The sequence below is a fragment of the Gymnogyps californianus genome, chromosome 15 (assembly GCF_018139145.2).
Source record: "Gymnogyps californianus isolate 813 chromosome 15, ASM1813914v2, whole genome shotgun sequence".
NCBI lineage: Eukaryota > Metazoa > Chordata > Aves > Accipitriformes > Cathartidae > Gymnogyps > Gymnogyps californianus.
The window spans coordinates 13,926,135-13,946,333 of NC_059485.1; the positions used below are offsets into that span (position 1 = coordinate 13,926,135).

At 39.9% G+C, this 20,199-nt stretch overlaps 2 protein-coding genes across 2 annotated transcripts in view; one reads left to right on the forward strand and one right to left on the reverse strand.

The window, feature by feature from the left end:
• USP7 (ubiquitin specific peptidase 7) overlaps positions 1-10,688 on the forward strand; it is a 77,775-nt gene extending 67,087 nt beyond the window's left edge. The window contains exons 26-31 of the mRNA XM_050905662.1: positions 167-267; positions 886-985; positions 1,824-1,943; positions 3,246-3,317; positions 4,246-4,336; positions 7,184-10,688. Of these exons, the coding sequence (XP_050761619.1) occupies positions 167-267; positions 886-985; positions 1,824-1,943; positions 3,246-3,317; positions 4,246-4,336; positions 7,184-7,290 (591 nt within the window). The 3' untranslated portion in view covers positions 7,291-10,688. The remainder of the gene's footprint in view (positions 1-166; positions 268-885; positions 986-1,823; positions 1,944-3,245; positions 3,318-4,245; positions 4,337-7,183) is intronic.
• A 3,729-nt stretch (positions 10,689-14,417) lies between these two features.
• Positions 14,418-18,705, reverse strand: LITAFD (LITAF domain containing). The gene is made up of 4 exons (XM_050905733.1): positions 18,600-18,705; positions 16,308-16,373; positions 14,996-15,155; positions 14,418-14,526 (listed from the first exon to the last, which is right to left on the reverse strand). The coding sequence occupies exons 1-4, from the start codon at positions 18,703-18,705 to the stop codon at positions 14,418-14,420; spliced, it is 441 nt and encodes a 146-aa protein (XP_050761690.1).
• Positions 18,706-20,199: the final 1,494 nt, after the last annotated feature.

A 20,199-nucleotide genomic window follows, 5' to 3' on the forward strand; every position in this document is an offset into this window, starting at 1 on the left:
GTGTCAGTTCCTAACAAGAATTTTGAAGATAACATAGGTGTTCACTTTAGTAATTGTTATCTTTTAAAGATGAATTTTTGATGAAGAGAAGAATCCGGTGTATTCTGTGCTTTAATATGGTTGTTTACATTTTCAGATTTTCTAACGATTGTTTCAAATTCCACAGGAAATAACAGTATATCCAGATAAGCATGGGTGTGTGCGAGACCTGTTAGAAGAATGTAAAAAAGTTGTAGAACTCTCTGAAAAAGGTTCAGGGAAATTAAGGTAAAGCTGGATGATTTTGATTTCTTTTATGTGATCATGTGGATTTTATGCAGAAAAGTATCCGTAGAATTTAAAATACTGTGGAAACCATTATTATCAAATGAAGTCTGATATTATGTTAAAAATAAAAAGCTTCTAGATTCACGTTAAGAGAGTTCTTATTAACAACAAATATAAATTTTATGTAATTATTTATTTTGTGTTTCATAAAGTTACATCCTTGAGATGCATATGGTTCATCAATTGCATTTGTTAACTCACAATTTAATAACTGTTTCCAATTCAGGCATTTCATGCTGTTCATTTCTCAGGCGTTAAAAGTGAGGTCATTTAAAGAGAGTTTAAAAAATAATTTAAATTAAAAACCTTTGTCTTGCAATTGCACATACTGGCTTTTTTTGCCATGAGCCAGAAGTATTTTAACCTCTTGTAACTTTACAGCTTCATTTTTACTAAAGACTGAATTTAAAGTTTTACAAATACAGTAGTAGCATCTGTTTACATCCTGACTACACTAATCCTTCTCAAGGTTTGAGAAAGAAATGTTGCATTGATTTTTTTTTTTTTTATTTTTTACTTGATTTCTTTTAATGCTTTTCCTGTTTGTTTATTTTTAAGGCTGCTAGAAATTGTAAGTTACAAAATAATTGGTGTCCATCAGGAAGATGAGCTGTTAGAGTGTTTGTCACCTGCAACAAGTCGAACGTTTCGAATAGAGGTAAATATTACTTTCTTAAAGAATATTTAAAACTTGACTTTGAGAGAAGAAACTCTCAAGTGGTAATTCTGTCTTTCTGGATTCCGATTTTCGAGTACTGTGATACTTGCAGCAAGCTAGATTACATGATAATATATATGTATTTTTAAAGATAATACTTCTAAAATTTTTCCTTTGTTCCATCTGCTTTCCTATAATGATTTCATTCTTTAATTTTTTATGTATGTTTATTATAACAATACATGAAGACTTGTCAAGGGCTTGTCCACAGGACATTTGCTGCCTTAGCAATAATTCCAAGGTTTGTTTGAGGACTCATGATATAAATGTTTATGCTTAGGAACCCACTTTCATACTCTAAAAGTATTCTAGAAGACTTTGTTACCTTTTCTGTTAAGTTTGAGCTTCTTGAGCCAAATTTTGATACTTATCATGTGATTTTTCTAAACATTTCATCATTCAAGTCTGTTAACTTGCCTCAAAGATCAGAAATTAAAAAAAAAAAAGTTTCCAATGTAAACTGTAATGAGGAGATGACAAGAGGTCTGTGATATTGCTATCAGCTACTACTACAGCTGATAGAAGACTTCATGTCAAAAAAGCCATTCGGGGAAGCCAGGAGAGTATTTACTGAGTAGGGGAAGCTGAAATGCTGTCATGACAGGGGTGAGTGACTCTTGTCAAAAGGCTGTCAAACAGCATGGTTCTTGTAATTGTTTTTAAATAGACTTGTTTTACATCAGTAACAGTACATCAATTATGCTTTTTAGTTACTTAATAAGTTACTTTTGGGGAAAGTTTTAGCTGATTGCAGTCATAATTTTATGTCTGGATCTAGGAAATTCCTCTGGACCAGGTAGATATAGATAAAGAAAACGAGATGTTAATCACAGTGGCACATTTCCACAAAGAGGTTTTTGGGACATTTGGAATTCCATTCTTGCTGAGGATACACCAGGTACAGTATGCCTCTCTTTTTCTCCCCATGGGATTATATTGATGATGTTTTCTTAAAGTACTGACAAAGAAATTGATTAGTATAAAAAGTGTATAGGAAAATATTGCTCCTGTATAAAAGGTTCTGCCCCATGTATGCCTTTTTACGGTTAACTCACTTACCATCTCAGTACTCTTTTGCATATACAGATTGTTCAGTGTTTCAGTGAGCCTGTGCAATATCTAGGAAGTAGGCATTCGGCATCAGCCAAGGACTTGAAATGCTATCAAAGGAATGCTACCCCCTCTCCCAACACCTCACAGAACCTCCCCCACAACAAACCTACAATCCTGTTTCTAATACCACTTTAGTAATTGCGGTGCAGACTTGATGGCAAAAGTGGCTAGGCCGTGGTTGCTTGGCTTCTTACCGAGACACGTGATTATGAAAAATGAGTTTGCTTTCTTCAACATTTTCTAAGATGACTTTGCATTTCTTAACTTCTGTAATTTGATGTGCTTTATCTTCTAGGACTGGAAGTTAACACAAGAGTGAAAGCTAATTTTGAAAGCTTAATTTAAATTCTTAAGTTTTTATGTGGTGCTGCTCCAGCTGAATGTCACACTGATTCTTTTAATATCAAAGTGTATTTCTGGGGGCAGTTTGCTTCTAAACTTTTTCTGGTTCATGTGTGTTAGTTTGTATGAAAATTACCTAGTTTTCTAAAAGTTTTGGAATGAGAAATATGTCCACGTCTCTGCATCCTATTGAATTTTACTATATTTCCATTTTTTTGATCAGTGTAGAGTAAAACCTGTGTGTTGATTTCTGGTGGAAACCATTTGCACTGCATTTCCCTGTCTATGAGAGTCGATACATGTTATTGATCTTTAAGTTGATGGTATTCATCACTGTTTTGGGCATGCAGAAACATACTACAAAAAGTTACTAATTGAGGGGGAGCATCACAGGTGTAGAGGTTTTAAAAAGTAATATGCTTAGAAAGGATATGTAAAATTTTTTTTCCAAATTCCTATTTTGCTGCTAATTTTCTAACTTTGTTTCTTAACTTGAACCTGACTTGCACATATCACTAGCAGTGCTTCGTCGACTCTTGGGACAGTTTGCGTAATGATGAATCAGTAAGACTTAAAGTTGCTGAATTTATAGCAAGTTGTATGTTGTTATACTGTATTGTAGCGGATGATGTAAATAACTGAGAGATTAAGGCAATGTATTTCAATGAAGCTTGAAGCAGGAAATATTAACAGCATCCCTTTTTTCCCTAGATTTTTTTGACATTAAAAATCTTGTAATTATTAGGGTGAACACTTCAGAGAGGTTATGAAGCGGATTCAGACAATGCTGGACATACAAGAAAAAGAATTTGAAAAGGTAATGGCAAGTTGGGAGAGTTTTTATTGCTGATTGTAGACCCTAAATGAGTTTATTTTAAGACATTGGAACACCACAGTTTTGGGATCAGTGTAGATTTGGATCAATAGAACAGTTGCTTGACTTAAATAATGCTTTTTCTGAGAATAATCAGGTAGGACGTGTAGGAGTAGTATTTCTGTCCTGCATCAAAAGAGATACTTGGCAAAACATTGAAGTAACCTAGAAAAGTTTAGATGGTGCAAGACTTCTAGAGGCCACCCACTTCAGGTTCCTGCTCAGAGCAGAACTAGCTTAAAGTTAAGTCAGGTTGCTCAGGGTTTTACCTAGTTGCAATTTGAAAACTTCCAAGGATGGAAATTCTGCCACGTTCTGGACACTGTATTACCAATGTAGAGCGTTACCACTATCATTGTGAAGACTTTTTTTTTTTTCCTTACATGTAATCAGAATTTTTCATTTTGCAACTTGTGATGGTTGCCTCTTGTCCTTTTGCTGTGCAGCTCTTTGAGAAGAGTCTGCTTCTGTGTAACACCCTTCAGTTGGTGGAAGACTAGATGCCCCTGTTAGCCTTTTCTTCTCTGGGCTAAACAAACCCATTTCCCTTAGCTTCTTGTATGCCATGGACTCCAGCCCCCTAACTGTCCTACTGGACCATTGCTGGACTTGCTGCAGTTTGTTGCCATCTCTTTTTCCCTGGAGCGCCTGAACCTGGACGCAGTACTCCAGATGCAAGTTCATGATTTCCTGAGCATTCATTTTATCCCATTATGCAGGTTGTTGATGAAGATTTTAAACAGAACTGGCCTTTGTCAAGCCCTGAAGAATACTTTTATAACCTGCTGCAAGTTAGACTATGAAATTAGACTTGAAGGCTTTATTTTAATGCAGTATCTTACCAGTTGTGGTTTTTTTTTCCTTTCCATAGTTTAAATTTGCAATTGTAATGATGGGCCGACACCAGTATCTCAATGAAGATGAGTATGAAGTGAACTTGAAAGATTTTGAGCCCCAACCTGGTGAGTTGTTAGACAACCTGACTATTCTTTTTGACCTGCTGAAGTTGCTCTGCCAGTTGTTATAATGCGATTATCCTTAACTCAAGATGCAGAAAGAGTTTGTTCTTTGTACATGAAATACATTATATAAGCAAGTATTTTTATACACTTGTGTGCACACTTAACAGTGTTAAGTGTATATGTCAGTCTGAGAATATGTATTTTATAGGCATATAAATAACTAAAAAATCTGTTTCCTTGTGAGTTAAAAGTTTGTATTTGAGTGACCAAATGGGTCAAATAACAGTATAACATACTTTACAGAAGGGAGTTACAACATCAGTTGCACCTTATCTGTATTGTCCATCTGCTCCCTTGTACGTTTGATTCTCACATTATTATTGGAGTATATGCTTACGTTATTCCTAAAAACTATTAAGGTTCATTCTCATAAGATTCTTATTTTAAGTGTGCTGCAAAGAGGTGTTTGAATTCTCATATTCATTGAAAATACTTCTTGTTCATTCTTGATATCTTCAATGAATGTGAAGAATCTAACAAGAATATTACATATGTGAATAGGATGCTGTTTAGATTTTCTTTTCCTAAGAGATGATTCACCAAGCTACAAATGCAGCTCTGTTCTGAATTTGTCTGTGAATGGTCTACCATCTTGTTTACTTGACTGATATTTAAAGCTCTGTGCTCTGAGGAATTTACACATAGGAGAAACGAAGTTAATCCTTCAGGAGTTCCACCACAGTCATCTTTTGAGAGTTCCAGTTGGGAATGGCACCTTTGAATCTGCAGTCAGGGCTCTGTTGAAAGTCTTGAATTCATCGGGGTTTTTTTCCCCTAGTTTAGCTGAGTGTTCCTTTTTGTGAGCTGCCCTGTCTGGTAGAAACGAGATTGAGGACAACTTGCTCTCTGCTGTTCTATTTTTCTGACAATTATGAGCTCTGGGTTTTGTTGGCAGGTTGTGCTAGGGCCAGACTTTCTCTGATTTTTTTTCAGGCTGTGTTCTGGATTTATGTAACAGTTGTAAAGAAATCCTGTAACTGTCCATTTATTTCAAAACCTACAGAGAGTTAGATCTATACTGTTATTGAGTACTTTGCAGGAACCTAGCAAAAAGTCCTCTCGCTGTGGTATGTTACACAGCCAGGTTTATGGCTCGTGGCTGTGAATATGAGGGGACTTGCCAAAACTTTGAATGCCTGCATCCGCACAAGTCATCCATGAGCAGAGAAGTGTGTCACTGGAGGGACCTCTTTTTCGGCACTAGTTGTGAGGGGTCTCTCGATGACGAACTCGGAGGTGGACATTTCTCCATGGACAGATAAACTCTCTCTTGTGTGCTCAGAGCAGGCAGAGTCCTGATTTTATTCTGAGAGTCATCTTTCTGGGGGCAGGAGGGGAAAGGCAATAGTCTGAAATGAACTGTCGGACTTTGTGAGCAAAGCAGAGCCGGTATTGCCAAAACAACGCGAAAGACTAACCAGGTAACTAGGTGAAAAGTACAGAACATGGGAGAAATTGGGAAAAGGAGAACTTGAACTGTTTGAGGAGTTGTAGGGAATGTGAGATAAAGGGTTTTAATTTGAGAGTTCGTGGGAAGTTGCCCCTTTGATACAATACACTTTGATAGAATTTATTCCCCCCCTGAAATTCTCCTATGGGGTGATAACATGATGCTCTAATGCCTTCTTATCTAAGTAGTATTTCAAGGTGTGGGGCTCACACGTTTCTACAAACACCAAATTTTAACACATGCTGGAGTGATTGAACCAAAGCTTTGGCATTCTCTAATTTGATTGACGTAGCTGATTTCAATAGTGTCCCCCTGCTTTTAGAAAGATGCACTCTAGCAATGCTTGTGCTAACAGTGTAGGACTTCGTTTCTTTCTTTAAAAGACATTCAAGTGATCTCAGCAAGATTGGCAGTTCTCTTTTATATTTGACATTGACCATTATGTCAAAAAAAAAGACACATAATTTTGATTGAAGAAAATATATCCAAAAATGTAGATGCAGGCAACCAAAAAGGTCAAGTGTGTTACGCTTTAGTGGTTGCAGTTGATGGCTTTGAATGTAGGAGCGTGCTTTTCTTGCTAGGGGGCTATTTAGTTTCTGCCTTTATCATTTCACTTCAAAGAACATTAGATGCTCTGCATCGAGGACATCTTAAAAGAGAATTTCTCCCATTTGAAAGAAATACGTGGACTGTGGTTTTTCATGAAAACTAGCAGTAGATAAAACCATATTGGGTTGAACAAGTGAAAAAATGTGTATGTTTTCTTTACAATCTAAATATGACTAAATTTTTCTCAGAAAATAGAGGTCAGTTACATGATTTCTTAATTAACTGATTATTTGCATTTTACATGAATTTAACAAATATTCCCACTTAAACCAGGTGATAAGAATAACTTAATACAGCAGAGATAACTTATAATATGGCAAATACTGTAGGTTGTCATATTTAGATGATGGATGTCTTCCTGTTTCAAAGAGGCTCAGCACTTTGGTGAAAGCCGGTACTTTGATGTGCCTGCGGCCATAAATTATAACAGTAGTTTTCTTGCTTTAGCACAGACTTCACTGGTGTAAACTCCTGTAAGTGACTGAAGAGGAGAAAAACCAGCTACCTGATCCAGAAACAGCTGTAAAATGTATTACTGGAAGGAAAGCAGTGGTCAGGAAAGCTGCCCTGTTGGCTGTGGACTGTAGGACTGGTCTGCAGTCCTCTTCCGTACCCTGTGATTCCTAGCAAACTGTGAACAGGGCACACAGGAGTAGTTTGTGTAAAGGAAACTTTCCAATTTAGTCTTAAAACTTCATTATTTTTTTTTCTCTTTTCTTTTCTAGGCAACATGTCTCATCCAAGGCCATGGCTAGGGCTTGACCATTTCAATAAAGCCCCAAAGAGAAGTCGCTACACTTACCTTGAAAAAGCTATTAAAATCCATAACTGACTTACTTAACCAGATTGTCAAGGCAAGGGACAAAAATAAGTGTGTGTGTGCACCTTTTTAACAACTGTAGAACTTTGGTACACGTGCACTATATCTGAAGTCTTCAGCAAGAGGATTTGCTGCTGATGTTAATTTTATTTTGTTGAGGCTGTTCAGTTTGGCTTCTCTGTATCTATTGACTGCCCTTTTTGAGCAAAATGAAGGTGTTTTTATAAAGCTTGGATGCCAATGAGAGTTATTTTATGGTAAACGTAATGCAAGGCAATTGTCAGCATAATGAGGGAAGAGTTTAGTAGAACAGTTGACATTGGCAAAATATTTGTCTGTAGTACGTTTATAGATGGCATAAGCTGGCTGGCTGCCCTTCCCAGTATGGTGTTCACCATCACTGCAGCTAGTAAGTCTTATGTTTAGACTCACATCAGATTTATTTCCTTCAGTTATACTTTAAATGACATTTTTGTGCATTTGTAAATGCAAAAAAACTCACATCATCAATAAATAGCAATCTCTACTTCATTGTGTACATTGTTGGCACTTATTCGGGATTTTTGTCTCCTCCAGCTGCATAGAATCTTTTTTAATAAACTAGTTTTCGTTTAATTTAGTCACTACTTTGCATCCCGTTTTGCCAAGTGGATGCCCTGAGTCCTAAAAAGAGATATTTGGGTCTTTTTATTAAATTTTCAACCATTGATAAATACCATTGCGATTTATTATGCCATCTTCTGGCAAATAGAATGACACTCAAAAGTTGGCAAAAGCAAGTGAAAAGATTATAAATATCATTAATTTAGTTAACATGGGAAGAGATGGGGAAAACGCAAGAAATAGCCTTTTAGCACAGAGGGCATGCTCACTAGTGTTTAGTAAGCTGTTGACTTTGTATAAAAAAGGAGGAAAAAAAAAAGAAAAAAGAAGAAAAAAAGAAAAAATGAAATTGTATATTTAATGAATGAATATGTACAATTTAACACTTGGAGGTTAATTTTGTTGGGTGAGTCTGCAAGTGAATTTCACTGATGTTGATATTCATTGTGTGTAGTTTTATTTCAGTCCCCAGACTGCTTCCTTTTATTTTGGAGCTAATGCCAGCTGCGTGTCTAGTTTTGAGTGCAGTAAAGATAGAATCAGCAATTCACACTTAATTTTACATTCTTTTCCAGTATTTTATTTTGTTTCTGTAGCCGCAGTGTACAACAACTCTTCCTGTATATTGCCTTTTTTTGCTGGAAAATGTTGTATGTTGAATAAAATTTTCTATAAAATTTTTTTCGGTGAGTGATGACATGGACGTTGAAGAAGATTTCTCCTCTCCTTGGAAATAGTGTTTTGGGAAATGTTTTCTTTTGTGAGGTTTTGCTAAAGGTGTGGTTTTTTTCTTAAGTGTTGACAATTGTATAACCCTCATATTGGTTGTTTTGGGGAAAATTTGTGGGGTTTTCTGTTTAATTGTTTTGGGTTTTGGAGTTTGTTTTTGGGTTTTTTTTACCGCCTAACTAGTCACATTTGAGCTTAACAAATAAACGGTTTTCCAGGAAGGAGCCATGTACAAAAAAGACAAATGGAAAAATTATTTTAGTAGTTTGTTTGTAAAGCTTGTAGTAGAGTCTTTGTGGTAGACTTGACTCTGCCTGCCTGTACAAAATTTTGTGGTCCAGATTCTCAAGTCTAATATTATAAATGGTGTAAAGTGAAATCTGGAGTCTCTAAAGGTAAGCTCTCTTAATAGAGTAATAGATTCCCAGCATAATGTGTTCCCTGTATTCATAACCAAAACAGAAAGTGCTTAGAAGGTTCCCTTTCTCAGACCTATCAATAAACATTTAGTAGGGGTTGTGTACATGTGATGGCCTTTATACTTTTTTCTGAGATGGATTCTGGTGATTACTGAAAACACCAGCAAATATTTTTAAATTAAATTTTAAGATCTATTTCATTCTTTTAGCTTTAAAAGGAATTAATCGCTCAAGTTTTAGGTGTGTTTGGATTTCTTTTTAATTTACATCTTGCAGTGCTTTTAACTGTCTCTTATTTCCAATCAAGGCAAACTAGTTGTTTACATTTTTTTTCTTTTTTTGTCATCTGAGTGCATAGGTTACAGGTAGAGGGAAGTGCTTAAATGGCATGCCTTAAGTGGATAAAGTTTTCCTTTGATTTGTATTTGCATCGAACTGGTGAGAATTACACCAACATCTAAGTGGTGTTTTTACTAGTACTTGGATTGTCTCTGCAGGCTTTCAGTAAATGTCAGGATTTGTATTCAAAATATTTCAGTAAAATCAGAGACTCTGGTCAGCAGTAGTAAGCCTCATTATATTTTGTGTATTTAATGTTATGGTAGACTGATACAAAATTGAGCTTGTATCTGAATGTCACTAAGTTTTCACATTAATTTATGGGATGTTGGCAGCTTTTAGGGAATATCTTAAGAAATCACAATACTTCCTATTTCAGAAGAAAATATTGCTAACAAAGTTAATTTTGGGTGCCTTTTGATTTTTAGATGTCTAGTTTTTATGTGCTTCAGTATTTGTGCTATTCCCACACTAGTTTTGAAAAGACAATAAGGCATTCCGTATGCACCTTTCAACAACTGAAGTTTTTTTATGACTTTTTTTTTTTTGGAGCACAAGTAACTTGTTATTCAAATGTGGAAACACACATCTATGAAGAGAAGAGGAAGACAGGAGGTTTTCTCAGGTGCAGTATGTTTGTTTAGTTCATTCTAAAAAATTTACAAGAATGCAGTCTTCAAAATCACCATCCTTTCCATTTCTTATTCAGATTTTGGCATTATCTGGATAACAGACAGTGAATGCATTAAATTAAGTTAATGATAATATAACTGTTAAGCAATAAGGATGTAATTTCATGGTACACAGCATCAGAGCAACATGATGTTAATGGCCCATCCGAATTCTCCCTACGAAAATAGCAAGCGTTGTTCCTGTAGGTTTACATAGTGCCTTTTATCCTAAAGGAGTCCAAAGCATTCAGTGAAATCTAAGCAAATCACACCAGTGACACAGTTGCCGACTAGAGAGTGACAGCCAACAAAAACACCCTTTACACAAGAAGGCTTGCTTAGCAACACCAGGACAAATCTGTGCCGCCGCAAGACGCGTCGGAGGGATCGGGCCAGTGTCGTGCCGCAGGACGTGCAGAGCGTGCAGTGCCTCCCGCGTACTGGATCTACCTCAGCTGCTGCCCCTCCGGAGCTGGCACGCCAGCATCCTGCCCCGGCATCCCACTGGAGCTTGGACCAGCCTGTCCTGCGGGCGTCAGTGCCCAGATCTAAGCTACGTCATGTTTTTGCTATTTGATATCCTTTGTGAGAAATCGTTTTCTGTAGGAACTGTAGATATTGTAAATAAAATAGACTAGGATAAACACTGGATTGGTGTCTTGTCCGTTCATTTTAGAAAAGATTGGGAGCAAAAGCTAATGGGTCGCTCAGAAGTCAGGGTGATTTTGGTTAGATCAAAGAGATAAATTTTGCAAAATTCAGCCAAATTGTGTGTCAAGAATGATGTTCGTAGTGGAGGGAGAGCTGGCCAGAAGGTAAATGCTGACTTCTGTGGCAATTTCCAGGTTGTGAACTCTTGTTTTTTCTCAGAGCAACTAAGCAAGCATTTGGATATTGAGATGGAGAGTATCTGTTTGGTGTGTGAGCGGTGTGGTGTCATTTATTGTTGGCTTTTAAACCAGCCTGGTTTTTAGCGTCAGAAAAAGGGGAAAATGTTCACGTGTGATATGCCTGAATCTGGCTTCAAATCTGTGCTCAACTTAATTTCTGTCCCAGGTGATGTTGAAGTTAGCTGTGTACCAAGCACAGCAGGAAATTAAATTTGCTAACCACCAGGCGGTAGCTGGAAGCCTTTATTTTTTATGAATTACTTGTGTAAACTATTGTGCCTCCAAATATTGGGGTAAAAATGTTCCAGCTACTTCTGTTAAATGTCTCCTGCACATCCTAAATCATATATATAATTTCTTTGTTATGTATATATTCATGTGTTTTTGGTTTTTTGCACCTTTCCTCCTAAATGTTACCGGCTTGATGCGTTATTTACCACTACTTAACAGCAAAGCTTGCTGTTTCACAGCCAGATTTTAAAATGGAGAAAAATCTTAACATTTTAAAAAACGTGTGAAATGGTACAAAACCTGTTGGGCTGACATCTACGCAGCTGCTTGTGGATTTAATCGTGGTATTATTTCCCATTCGGTCAAAGTAGGTTGGGTCACCGCAGGATGGAGTTATTGACCTTGGTACCGAGTGAAAGTCGGGGCAGCTGCTCTTGGAATTGCCTTCGTTGCACCACTGGGTTGAGAAGCTGGGAGGTGTTGGCTCTGGGCTTCACGCAGGGCCACGGAGTCATCGTAAAAGCTCCTTTATAGAAATACCTCACTCGAGCAATTGCACTACCAAGCCTGTACTCCTCTTAGAGGATGTGAGTTTCTAAATGTATAAAATATAAAAATAATTCAAACGCAGATGATGGGCAGTTTGTTTCCAAGTGGCTTACTTAGGGCCTGAGCACAGGAGGTGCCCAGAGGAGGGCCAGTGGAAGGGTTTGTTACCTGGGATCCTTCTGGCAGTAACTGCCACTTCAGGCTCAGTGATGCTGATCGGCATCCATTTGGGCCTTAGAGCTGAAGATGTGTGGAATGCTGAATCACACTGTGCTTGCTCTAAAAACAGTTTCTGCTTGTCTACTAGCTATAGTTTTCTTCCACAGAGTCTCTTGGTTTTGCTGTTCTCATCTTCTTCAGCAGGGCAACGTGTCTTTTTCAGTTTGTGGTGTCTACCAGGCTGAAAGGTCAGCCTGCTGCTCTAGCACAAACGTGATCTAGCTCTATGTGTTGGTTTGATTTGCCTGGAAAATAGTTGCTTAACAGTTTTTACTTATATTGATCCAAGTGTAGTTTTTTCACGTCTTACAGTCTTTAGACTGGAGTTTCTATGGTCTAAAGACTGCAGTTCTGGTACTTCTTGAAGCAAAAAGCCACGCACACGTCCAGCCTAGTTTAGCTAAGCCACTTTAAAACGTGCTACTAGCTAAATAGATGCTATTTGTAGTGCAGATGAGCTCCAGGTAGTTTAAGATGAGTGGGCAGTGGGGAATGCCGTTCCTGCAACTCATTTCTACTGCATTCTTCAAACCCACAGCCTTCAATACCCATTACGTTCCCTTTCCAGAGCTGCCGCCCGGCTGCACCAGCGCCGCGCGCCGCCCGCCTCCCTCTGCCGGTGGCACGGGCGGGGCGGGGCGGGGCGGGGCGGGAGCGCGCCCTGTGCCCCGCCAGGGGGCGGGCGCGAGGCGGGGGGCGGGGCGGGAGGGGCGGCGGGCCGCCCGCCTGCCTGCCTCCCTCAGCCCGGGCGCGCTGAGGAGAAGGTGGCGCGGCCCGGAGGGGTTGGGTCGGTTTCACTGCTGACGGTTTGGGCTGGCCGTGATTTTGTGTGGGAAACAAACAAACAAACAAAAAAAACCTTCAGGAAAGGGTACAGGTGAACGGTGTGTTGCTTCGGAAGGGGAACTGGTAACGGCTCTGGGCTGTGTGCCGCTCGCCGCCGTTGGACGTGTCCTCGCCGGGTCCCTTCCCAGAGCAGCTCGGGCCGCATCCGGCAGCGCGGACGGTGCCCAGCCGGCTGCGGCCTGCGGCAGCGCCGGCCCTGGCCGTGCAACCGGCAGGGTCTGTCTGGCGCTCTGCTGTCTTCCCGCAGCCTTCGGGGGGAAGGTCCTTGTGCGTACCTGTGGCAGCAGCTACGGGGTGCACAGGACCGGCAAACCTCCCTGCGGCAAACGCTGGCCTTAAGAGGATCTTCAGGGTTCTGGAGTCACTGTTGCTAAACAGCTATTTGGGGGGACACTCTTCCTTTTATGGCTTAAATTGACCAAATAGCTAAAACAAAGGGTTTGATCAAACAATGTCAGGCTAAGTGGGAAGTTTTAAAGTTCTTTTATCTACGTGGTATCTACAGATCCTTTAGAGCATGGGCAGAGTACCTCAGTCACAATAAAATGCAATGGTAGGGGAGCAGCCTGTGTGCTGCGTGCCATGCGTCCCATTTGCCCACAATAATTATGGTACTAGCATGAAAATATTTACGATTTTAAAACATTGAAATACAGGGTTTTCTTCTATTCTTCTGTTTATCTTTCCAGCCAGCAATAAACAGCAGCAGCTGCTGCTGCTGTCAGTGTTGAGCAGGGTCTGGGCACCTTCTGGGCAAGTAATTATGGAGATCTGATTTTACAAGATAAGTGACTTTGGATGAGAACTGTGAAAGTTTTCTGTAAAGTGTAAAGCCCAGTAAGTCCTTGTTTGGGAGATGATGTACTGCATTGGGAAAGCAGAGAGGTAAAATGGGGGCCTTGTGTTGTGGTTTTGGTGATTTTTTTCAAGCTGTGCTTGCTGATTTTTCTTCTTTATGTGTTTCCCTTTTGGTTCTTGGTTTGTTAATGTAAACAGGGTGCCCCAGTCTGACCTGCATCTCTGCTCTGGATGCAACGGGTCACGGAAGCAATGCAGACAGGAGATGTTTTGCCAGTATTGTTAACAATAACAGGTTTATTTTCTTACCTCATATATAACACGGTAAAGACAGTCTCATAACTTAGTGTTTCATTAATAAATAATCAGCTGTACCACCCACAGCCCTGCAGGGGTAGGTCCCATACAAAGACGAGCAGAGAGAAATGAAATCCCGACCAGTCAGTTCCAGTGCATAGAAGGTAAGTGCTTCTCTAAAATGTGCATGTCCAAGCCTCTCAGTTACTGGTGGGTTGAAAAGTCCAGAAGAGTCTGTGTCTCAGCTGGGTTGGATGTTTGAGAGGAGGAGTAGTAGCGCTGAAGTACTCACTAGTGGGTCACTTCACAGCTCAGGACAATGATTCAAATAAAGCATAAATTCAAGTGACACTATAAATTAGCCTTCAAGGCTTTTTGTTTTAAAGTCAGTCCAGCCACGTGGTGGTAAACTCCAGATGGATTCACCAGCAAGGGAGCTGCAGACCCTAAGCCTACTCCTATAAGTTTCTTAGCAGTAGTTTATGTGTAGAATCTTATGCCATTAGGAAACAGAGACTTGACATCATCTGGTTGCATAAACTTTGTTTCTATAGTCTTTTGTATCTATAAATATGAAATTGGCAGCATGGGCAGTAATGGTCTGCATCCTTGAAGGTCTTCACGAAGAAAGGTATGAAGCAGCATCCAAAACAGCACCTACAGCCAAAGAGGAGAGGGACGTGCATGGAATGATTTACTGACTTTGCTTTCTGCTGGCTACATCTGTGCTTTTTCTCTGCCGTATTCTGTCTGCCTTTTCACTGCATGAGTCCACTTCTTTCACAGGTCTCTTAATGTTTAAAGTATCTTCCAAAAAATTGTCTTCACTGCTAACATCCTATACATTAGTCTGATTCTGAGCCTGATTCTAAATTACGGTAGGGAATTAGACAGTGTGGTACTAATTTTTGCTTGTCTTACAAAAATTAATAATATGCGTGGTTAAATTTAGCATGTTTGCATCCCCTGTTGCCATGATGACTGTATCTAGAATGGACAGAATAACTTCTTATCAAGTAGACAGTTTGCCCTTCTCTATATAAGCACTAGCTAGAACTTTTTTTTTAATGACTCTTTTTTTAACCTTCTGCTATGAAGAATCTTTAAAGTATACGTGAAAGCTTACCCAACCATACACAAGCTGGTGCACAGAAGGTAAGACAGTCTGCCCAGTCTGTAGGTGACCTGTGTGGTGATGTGCTGGCGGCAGGAAGGGCATATTGTGGATGTTGGTTTGCTTGAGAAGATTCCTGCTACAATGATTGGAGGCTGAGACACCAAGTAAACTGAATTCAAGAGGAAATGAGAAGCAGCAAAATTAGAAGCACAGGAAATCTTTTACAAGTTATAAAGTCTTAATTGGAGAATGTGGGCTCTTAACATGGCTGATCTAGAGGCACCTATGTTACTATTACTGATTTCAAGTATATTCATAAGCACCACTGTACTGCTTGTTCTGTGTATCCCAATATGTTGCTTCTACCAGCAGCCAGTATTTACTTGGATAAGGACATATACAGGGAATTGCCTATGGGATAATCCGCGTAGTCAGGCAGTCTCCACTACCTACTGGTGGATGTACGCTGACACTGAGAACTTATCTTCTGATATTTAAAATAATATGAAAATGCATGTTCTCCCTGAAGAAGAGATTTGAAGGATGTAGAGAAGCTTTCTGGATCAACTTTTCAGTAGTTACAAGAAATTCATCGAAGTAGTTATTCTTAACATACAAATGTCATCAGTCAAATGCTGGTGCTGTCCCCAGTTAGTAAAGTCTGTAGCTTCCCTCATGGTTTTTTCAGTCTGGACCTGATTCTGTCATACTCTTTGAGGGGCACGCCCCTTGTAGGTACATGAAGGGTATTTTTTCAGAAATGTTTTCAGTGAAAAATACCATTTTAAGCATCCTAAAACAAGTTTAGGGTACATTCACGCTGTAGCCTGAAGCAAAACTTCAGGAGTGGGAAGGTATTGTCTGTTAGATAGATAGGATATAGCATATCTGAGTTTAGTTGCCTTCTGGTCTTAGGGGTTTTTAAAAATGTATGTGTCTCCTTCCCTCCTGTAAGAGATGTTATTTGACTGTTCTTTTAAGCCTTTCCTTGGTGTCTCCTTTGAGCTTCTCCACTTCCATAAAGGTGACTAGAACAGGAACAACGAAATACACTGGACTTAAAATGATTTGTTCTGAAAGTCCAAGCTGGTTTTAAAAAAAAATGGGTGCTTCTGTAGATTGGCTAATGCTGGAAAAACGAGTCTGAGTCTCTTGTCTTAGTTTATCTTCCAACATTTCCAGGGAAATTTTCCAGCCTCTTAGATTGTGATTGGGTCAGAGAAAACTATCTTCTTTGTTGATTTTAAAACTAAAAACGTTTCACTTTTGTTAGCATATAGAACCACGAATATTGTCAGAAACACAGTCCCCTGGCACTTACCTGGTTGCTCAAGGGTGCCTGTTTCTCGACAGGAGTAAGGTGGGGGAGAAGGATATTCATAACCTCCTATACAAAGAAAAACAGGGCAAAATGTAAAAATGCAACCAGCTTATGCCTCCCGAAAGCCCTGTTTGGAGTCTGACAAGAAGCTGCATGGGGAGGTGCCTCGCAGGGAAGGCCTGACGTGGCTCAGTGAAGTAAAGGACAGGGAAAAAATGCTACTGAATTGATTCATGGGGTTTTTAAAGTGAAAAGAGCCTGCAGTGACTAGTTAGTCTCACTTTCTATATAACATAAGCGAGAAACCAAATCCTTTTTTCAACACAAAGGCAGTAACTGCATATATTCCAGCATAACATTGGAATGATACTTGGTCTTAAATTAAGAACTCCATTGATAAAGGATCCACAGTACCTCTAACTAGTTTCAGTGATTACTACCCTTACTATTAGTATTTAGAGCCTTTTTTTCTAGTTTGAATTTTATCTGCCCTCAGCTCCCAGCCAAGTAATTTCATCATACCCTTTGTTCTAGAAAAAAGTTAAAGATCTTTTTCCTTTTGTTGTGGATAAGGGAGAAAGGAAGCTGGTGACTGACACCTCATGCTTTTTTAGTTCTTTTACTAATCTTACAAATTAAGAATGCAATCAGCCTACCTGAGCGTGAAATAAATGAATGTATAAAAAATTACATTCCTGAATACATTCAAAATAAATTCATGTATAAAACTTTACAGCCAGCTAGCATGGATGTGGTATCAAACTACCAGACTGGTCTGCAGCAGGAGGACAGTCCCTACGAGAAGTCTTGTTTGGTCAAGCCTGCACAGCGTCAGAGAAGCCCTCACCCCCAAGCAGAGCAGCCCTGACGTGGGAGTCCAGCCTGCGCCGTTGAGCCTTTCAGAAACAATGTGAGTCCAAACAGGGAATAAGCCCACAGGGATACAAAATGGGATACAAAACTGGAATTTTCCAGAGTGAGACAAAATACAATGGCAAAGTTGAAAAAATGTTAGCAGTGTTTCCTTGAATGGCTTGCCAGAAGTGGTAGAGATTTGCGATGGCATTTGGCTTTAATGGTGGTGGTGCCATGTTTAGGTTTTGGTTTGGGTTTTTTTGGGGGGAGGGGTTATTTGTGGAAAAACAAACTTGTAAAAAATTAAAAAGTAAAGAATTTCCTTCTGAGCTAGAAGAGGTATGTGCCTAGTACAAGTGAGTTATCACTCCATGTGTTTTTGTGAAGGACCTGCTTCCTGCGTAAGGACAAGACACTGCGACTCAGTGTTAGATGTGTTGAGTGTCTGTCCCTTGGTTGAGTAGCTCACAAATGAGACTTTCTCCCCAACCTCTTGCAAGCTCTTCTGAGTTTAGAAAGAGGCCAGAGAGGTTTTTGAAGACAAAAATATTTACAGAGAGAGCTGATCAGAGTAAAATGCTCTGAAAATGAGTCAAGTTTAGATGCCTAGTACTGACACATCTAGCCTTATTAGTCATCTTCTGACCTCCCGTTCCGGTTTTTTGCTCCAGTCCTGTCTGGTGAATGGCAATTTCCTCAATAGCAGGAAGGTAACAAAGGTAAAATCACTGATACCTCAGTGTGTCTTTCAATGAGTGTGGGATCGAACAGGCAGACTACAAAGGAGTGTTGTGAGATACTTGTGTAGGTGTGAGAGCAATGCCTACTTTCAGAGGAAGAAGCCAACCCAGCAGAGCAGCAGCTGTCGGTGCCCACTTGCAGTCGTTGAGCTGAATTGTCAGCACTTCAGTCATCATGTTTCCCCATGAGACAGCAATGGGAAGGGGTTGTTCGTCCCTGTAGAACCTGGCTGCAGAACTGACTCATCTAGGGAGGGCAGCTCTGGACAGCAGGAGCGTTTGGGAAAAGGCCAGTTCTCTGGAAACTAGATTACAATTTAAGCAAGACATAGCCCGTCCACATACAAAGTTTGCTGGCTGAACGTTTGCTCGTTAGGAATATGAAAATATTGTAGAGATACAACTGCAATTCCTTTTCCAATAAAGCATGTGTTGTTTGAAAAATTATTAACTAAGGTAACAAAAATATTTTTTTCCATTTTAAGTGATGTTTCTGTTAGGAGATCCTACCAGCTTGCCTACCCCAACCCTGGGTTTTATACGCTGGCACAGGCGCTTTCTAAACCCATCATGTCCTGGCAAAGCTGGGCCCTTTATGAGCTGGCTCAGTTGTGCTCTGGAAACCAACTGTCAATGTTTGCCACGCAACCACCAAGAGGGTGGTCTTTCCAAAACCCTCCCAGTGAAGCCTACTTACCCTCTTGGCTGCAGTACTCTGGTGCCGAGGGTTCTTGCATGTAGGGTTCACGGTGCGGTTCATACATAATCATAGGAATTTCCACACGTCCCTTCTCACTAGGCATCTCTGCAGTTCACCTGCCAAAAGTAGTGCAAAATAAAGTCTACTGTAAGTGACTTTCAGTGCCCTGTATTTGTCAATGCCTGCTTCTGTAATTCCTAGTTCTCACACTCAGATTTTACTTAGAGGAAAATTAGCAGTTCTCATATTCTGGCTTTTTTATAGACTGAAGTGCAGTCAGTTCCTGTTGCACTTCAGGATGAGGAGGATGGGAAGGGAGAGCAGAAAAATACCATCTTTACATATTTCTTTGTGCTGGAAAGCTAAAAATGTTCCCCCAGAAAACACACTATTCAAAGTGTGTAAACTCGTGACTGAAAGTGTTACCTTTGCAGAAAAGTTAACCTAATTTTTTTCTATGGATTGTCAAAATAATCAAGGAGGGGAAGAGCACACTTTGGAGCACCTGTGAAAAACCTTCATGTGTCATTAAATCAGAGCCTGCAACAGTGCAGCCAGTGGCAATTCGGGTCTGTCTTTCGTCGGGTTATTGTGCAACCTTATCATCATCATTACCGTGACCAGTTTTGCACTGTGAAACTATTGTCTCATCACTAGTGTGACAGGCTTTTGTTGGGCAAGGTCATTATTAAATATGACTGCGCTGCCTGAGGCTCTGAACAAGATCAGACCACAAAATCTGTGTGTTTTGCAGGTGTTAGCAGGAACTGTTCCTTGTGATAATGAAGAGTGCGAGAAAGAGGACACAGCTGGAGATGTATGTTTGTATTGCTAAATGGAATGGTGTTAATTATTCCTAGCTGTCCCTTGAACCAGTATTAACTGGTTGATTTCCTACTAAGGTTAACTGTAGGAGTCCTTTGCAGAAGAAAGTTACAGCCTTTTGCAGAGGTCAGCAAGGAGGGGCAGTTTTGGGGAAAAAGGAGCAAAGATGTTTGCGAGGAGCTGCTAAGTGAGTCTGATGCAGGTTTACTGGTTACTCGGGTAACTCCACATGGCTCCTTGCACTCCAGCTAAATGTCCTGTGTCGCTGTGGAGACACCTTCCTTGGTTCAGATCAGGATTGTGCCTGTCTCACCTACTCACTGGTGTAATGCAAAAGTGAGGGGTTGTATTTTTAAGAGACACTTGGATAAGCAAATAGAGACTAAGAAATGTAACATTTGGCAAGTCGGCACAAGCTGCCTGAATATGTGAGGTCAAACTGGAGTAGGATAGAAATTGCTGAACAAGGCAAGATGGTCTCAACAGGTCTGTTTTCAATGTGTGTTGGAGGGCAATATGTATGGGGGAGGCCAAAAGAGGGGGGGATTAGTAGTGCTGAGATAAAGCATCAGTCCTTTTAGGGAGGAAGAAAAGGAGAAATTTGAAGATATCACTAGGGAAGAAGTGATGTCATTTTCACAAATCTGGATGAATGGGAAGTGATATGGTAAATGGTAGCAGAATGAATAATAAAGGGAATAGGTAGGATGGTATGGAGAAAAAAATCAGAAATACAGCATTGGCCATGTGAAGGCCAAAGATGCTGGAGAAA